The sequence below is a fragment of the Homarus americanus genome, unplaced genomic scaffold (assembly GCF_018991925.1).
Source record: "Homarus americanus isolate GMGI-L3 unplaced genomic scaffold, GMGI_Hamer_2.0 scaffold26351, whole genome shotgun sequence".
NCBI classification, from domain to species: Eukaryota; Metazoa; Arthropoda; class Malacostraca; order Decapoda; family Nephropidae; genus Homarus; species Homarus americanus.
In genome coordinates, this window is record NW_024724368.1 from 7,284,570 (window position 1) to 7,289,566 (window position 4,997).

Here is a 4,997-nt window from a genome sequence, read left to right on the forward strand (position 1 = left end):
AAAAATACTGTCACAAATCTCAGGAGCCACACAGATCTGTGACAGTATGGTACAGTATACAGTATTGTTGTGGCCTGGGGCCATAACCACGTAGTGAGAAAACCTGTTAGTCTTAAATCATATTTTATTTGTATTTTATCTTTGCCACTGCTCCTGTTCCACGCTCACATTCTTCTCAACTGTACAGTCTCATACAAGAGGATAAATTCACCATTAAATGATAGAGGAAAAGGTTTATGAAATATCTTGGTGTCGTGTTCCATATTTCATGAAAACGAAAATATATATCAATCTCTTTTATTAGATTTTTATAATATTAATAAATATAAATTTCTGGATTTTTTTTAAAGTCAATTTCATCCTCGTTACAAATAAATAATAAATTTTCTTGGCAATAAGTGGCAACAAAGCATCAACCATGGCATAGTCGAGTATATAGTTCCTTACACTGTTGTGCCTCTTTGAGGACAGATGGATGGGGAATGTTGGGGGGTAGGGCAGGTGGCTGCCTGGTGCTCTTCCTTTCAGGATGGAAGGAGTTATCAACATCATTAACATCATTCCACAGATTGAATGTGGCTGCCTAAGGAGTGCCGTATTGAGTGGACGGCGTTCCATGAACGCCTCCACTGCTAAAACCTGTGCCACCACCAAAGCCTGAACCTCCTCCAGAACTAAAGCCACTAGACAAGCTGGCACCGCCTCCGGAACTGCCTTTAATGTCAAAAGGGATGCTACCAGCAGAAGAGACTCCACCGCCGCCTCCAGAAAAGCCGACACCGCCGCCCCCAATAACTGCACCACTACCATGAGAAGCAGAGCTAAGAGCAGACTGGAGGTCCTCACCGCTGGGCAGAGTTGGGTTGTCCCCCTCGGCATAATTGACGAAGTACACCTGTGGAGTCTGTTGTTCTGGTGCTGGTACGTGGACAACTTGGTGATCTAGCTGAGTGCGCTTGTTGAGGACATACACGACGTTCTTCTGCTGTGGCGGCGGCACGACGACGGGTTCCTGGCCCAGTATTCCCTCTGGGGTGTGGATGAACAGTATATTATGTTCAACTCTTGGCGGAGGAACATTTGGTCGGGGACCCACAATAGGAGATACCGGAGGGGCGGTAAATACATACAGGTTGCGGGTGACCTGAGGGGTTACGCAGCTTCCGTCCACATGACGGACCTGTCCACCTCCACAGCTGGCCCCAGAGAAGCCTGAGCTCCCAGAGAAACCTGAGCTCCCAGAGAAGCCTGAGCTCCCAGAGAATCCTGAGCTCCCAGAGAAGCCTGAGCTCCCAGAGAAGCCTGAGCTCCCAGAGAATCCTGAGCTCCCAGAGAATCCTGAGCTCCCAGAGGAGTACGATGGACCAGAGGGGGAGGGCAGAGTGTAGCCTTGTGGGGCTGCGTTGGCAGCAGCCACCAGCACGGAAGCCAAGATCTGTAGACAATGTTAGCGGGTAATTAATATAGAATTTTGCAACAAACTTACCAGTCACCCATGTACATTTAAATGTACATTTTTTTTTAAGAACAGCAAAGTTCATAAAAAAAATCTATCTGCTGTATTTAACCTTTGATTTTTCTTATAAGTATGTAGGATGAAACCGTCGGATGATCACTGTGGGATGATAAATGATCCATCATGTACCCTAACTATATGAAGTCAGCTGTAATCAGTTTTATGAACTTAGCGTGGAAGGACTCGCATTTCCACATATGCATATGGCTTGAAACAGAGTACAATAATTCTGTTCATTTTCACCTATAAATTCATGCATATCAGTGACCACACCTCGTGGATTACCAAAACACAATAAATATTCTTGCCTAAAAGTGTGATGAAGTAGAAATATATTAATAATTCCATTTACTACCCTTTGGAGTTGCCAATAAATATCTGAATCAATTTAGATATACAGTCCCCTTCACTAGTGCGTTTACAGGGGCTCGTCAGGTTTTGTGCAGTGTGGAAGCCCTGTATTTGTTTTCATTCGACAGAAGGAACTAGCAATATTAAACCAAATATCTCAACGATAATGATTTGTGGAATGTTCATATGAAAAGCCCCTGTAAACGCACTAGTGAAGGGGACTGTACATATGGTGAGTGACAACCTCCTCTCTATGTCAGTCATTACCGACTCGCTGGACCAGTGTTTCCAGATGTCTTACTAGTATCACATTAGCAGGTACACACTAATGAAGGCGGTATAGGGTGATGGTTAACTAAAGATGCCTCCAATAAAAAGCTTCAACTACTTGGCAAAATTTGAAATACTCAAATATTTCATTCTATAAACCTTGTGTATATTGCGTCGTGTTTAACATAAAACGCAATAGCACTAAAATTATAGCATCCAACTATAATTTACCAAGACACTGTTATTAGCAGTACTGTATTACCATAACACCACAAATGTCATTATCAGCGTTACCATAACAGAACAACTTTCATCACCAGTGTTACCATAAAACCACAAGACTGACATTATCTGTTACCGCATCACTAACCTATTTGCCACTATAATGTTACCAAAACACCACAGACCTATGAGCAATCACCAGTGGCACCATAACACCACACACCTACCGGTCATCATTTACTTCACTACAGTCTTCCGAGTGATTACTACAAAGGTCAGGACATCCCACAAGCACCACTATATTGATCAATATATAAAACTCACTGACTTAAGAAAAGAAAATGAAACAATAAACTGACGCAGCAACAGTGTCACACTACGGGAACTCACATAAATATTATCAGTCGCTCAGCTGAAGCAATTCACTACTGAGGAAGAGGGTAGGGATCTTAAACCTGGTGCTTTTCATTCTATCGAAGCTCTTTGTTGACTTCTGTGGCTACTGAGCATAACACTATGATGACTTCGGGTTGGGTAGTCAAACTGAACCTAAGAGATATTATCAGTGTGCACTACCACCTCGCCAGAACACAAGGGAACACGATGTCACAAGAAAAAAAAGGAGACAAGAGGAGGTAGGACTCACCAGGAGCTTCATGGTGGAGAATGTTGACGTGCTACGTCTTCCCTACCTTATATACAGCCATTCACTGCCTGGATTTAGTCAGAGTCACTTTCGTTACATCCTTAACCACCCTCAAAGCCCTCTCTCTCCTCGTGTGACCTTGCCTGCGCGCGCAGGTTCAAGAGGCATTAGCCTCTACTTTTAGCAACGTTTTTGCTTGCGCCATGCAACTAGAGGCAGCAGAAGTGGGGTTGCATTTTCTGAGCAATTATATATTTTTGCTTTTAATATTACTTTTTGCAGATTTTTGTATAAAGTAATCTTCGATGTTTATATCACCACAACACACTATATTGCTTTGAACTAAAATATGAGTGATCTTAACCTCAGTGACGTGAAACCTGACTGTCGTGGAACATTATAAATTAACAACACATATAGAGGCCACGCTCCACACGCACGCCACCCAAAAGTGATAACTAGCTACAGAAGTATTCATTAAGAGTTACCTCGTTATTTTCAAAATCTTCGCCACACACAACTGTACCAACACGTCAGTCGTAGAGATAAGTGAGAGAGTACTGAAGGACATTAACTGCTTGACCTTATAAACTGAGGTTAAGATATCACTGTCAGTCAAGGCTATGGTCACACGTACCAGGTAAGGCCTGGAGTCACAACACAGAATATGTAAGGCCTGGGGTCACAAACAGTATTATGTAAGGCCTGGGGTCACAACACAGAATATGTAAGGCCTGGGGTCACAACACAGAATATGTAAGGCCTGGGGTCACAAAAAGTATTATGTAAGGCCTGGGGTCACAACAGTGTTATGTAAGGCCTGGGGTCACAACACAGAATATGTAAGGCCTGGGGTCACAAGTGATATGTAAGGTCTGGGGTCACAAACAGCATCATGTAAGGCCTGGGGTCACAAACAGTATTATGCAAGGCCTGGGGTCACAACAGTGTTACGTAAGGCCTGGGGTCACAAGTGCTATGTAAGGTCTGGGGTCACAGGTGCTATGTAAGGCCTGGGGTCACAATACAGTGCTATGCAAGGCCAGCAGTCACAACAGTGTTACGTAAGGCCTGGGGTCAAAATACAGTATTATGTAGGGTCTGGGGTCACAACACAGTATACAGGTATATAAGGCCTGGGGTCACAACAGTGTTATGTAAGGTCTGGGGTCACAATACAGTGTTATGTAGGGCCTGGGGTCACAACACAGTATTACGTAAGGCCTGGGGTCACACAGGTGCATGACGGCAACAATTTGAAACTCGTCTCCTTCACCCCTTGACATTGCGTCTTTCACACACACACACACACACACACGGTACACCTATTATTTCTTCAACTACTGTAGCTGGTATCTGGTATTTGTGCTAAAATTTCGAGACATAAGTACTATTGTAAGATCTACACCATCACAAAATACTCAAGCGCCTCTACTACAACTTCTAACAGTAGTAATGTTGAGACTTTTCCGCCAGCAAGATCAATGTAAGTACAAGGTTGACAACAGCTGGTCCAGACCTCACAGCAGCGTTTGCCCTTTTAAAAGCGCCAAATGGTATTTCAATGGCAACAGAAAATCAAACGTAAATTTCCCTGTTCTCACTAAGTTGTGACCACAGTATTTATGAACAAACACAGCGAAGGCCATGCACTGTACACTCCCTCTAACAACAAGCTTTCTCTTACGGTAGTCACAACTCACATACAAATTATATTTGCTTAAAAAAAAAATTTCCTTGGTATTGGATATTTTTTTCTATAGCTGATACATTCATTTTTATAGGAACAAAAGAATAAGAATGAAGCAAATGGCAGTATTGGCCCATGCTATAGGAAGCCCTGTTTTATCCTCCCACAAGTGTTGCCAAGCGGCTGATAAGTAAAAAATACATTAAGCCTTACACGCGATGACGCCACATTATTCAGTAAAACTATTCATATATAGTCAGTAGGTTATTGATATCAAACTTTTGATTTCTATGGATATCCAG

General features: G+C 42.8%; 1 protein-coding gene across 1 annotated transcript; it reads right to left on the minus strand.

Moving 5' to 3' along the window:
- Nucleotides 1–283: 283 nt before the first annotated feature.
- On the minus strand, nucleotides 284–3,089 carry LOC121864249 (pupal cuticle protein 36-like). Its single transcript, XM_042363311.1, has 2 exons — nucleotides 3,006–3,089; nucleotides 284–1,435 (listed from the first exon to the last, which is right to left on the minus strand). The coding sequence occupies exons 1-2, from the start codon at nucleotides 3,015–3,017 to the stop codon at nucleotides 584–586; spliced, it is 864 nt and encodes a 287-aa protein (XP_042219245.1). The 5' UTR covers nucleotides 3,018–3,089; the 3' UTR covers nucleotides 284–583.
- Between the last annotated feature and the right edge of the window lie 1,908 nt (nucleotides 3,090–4,997).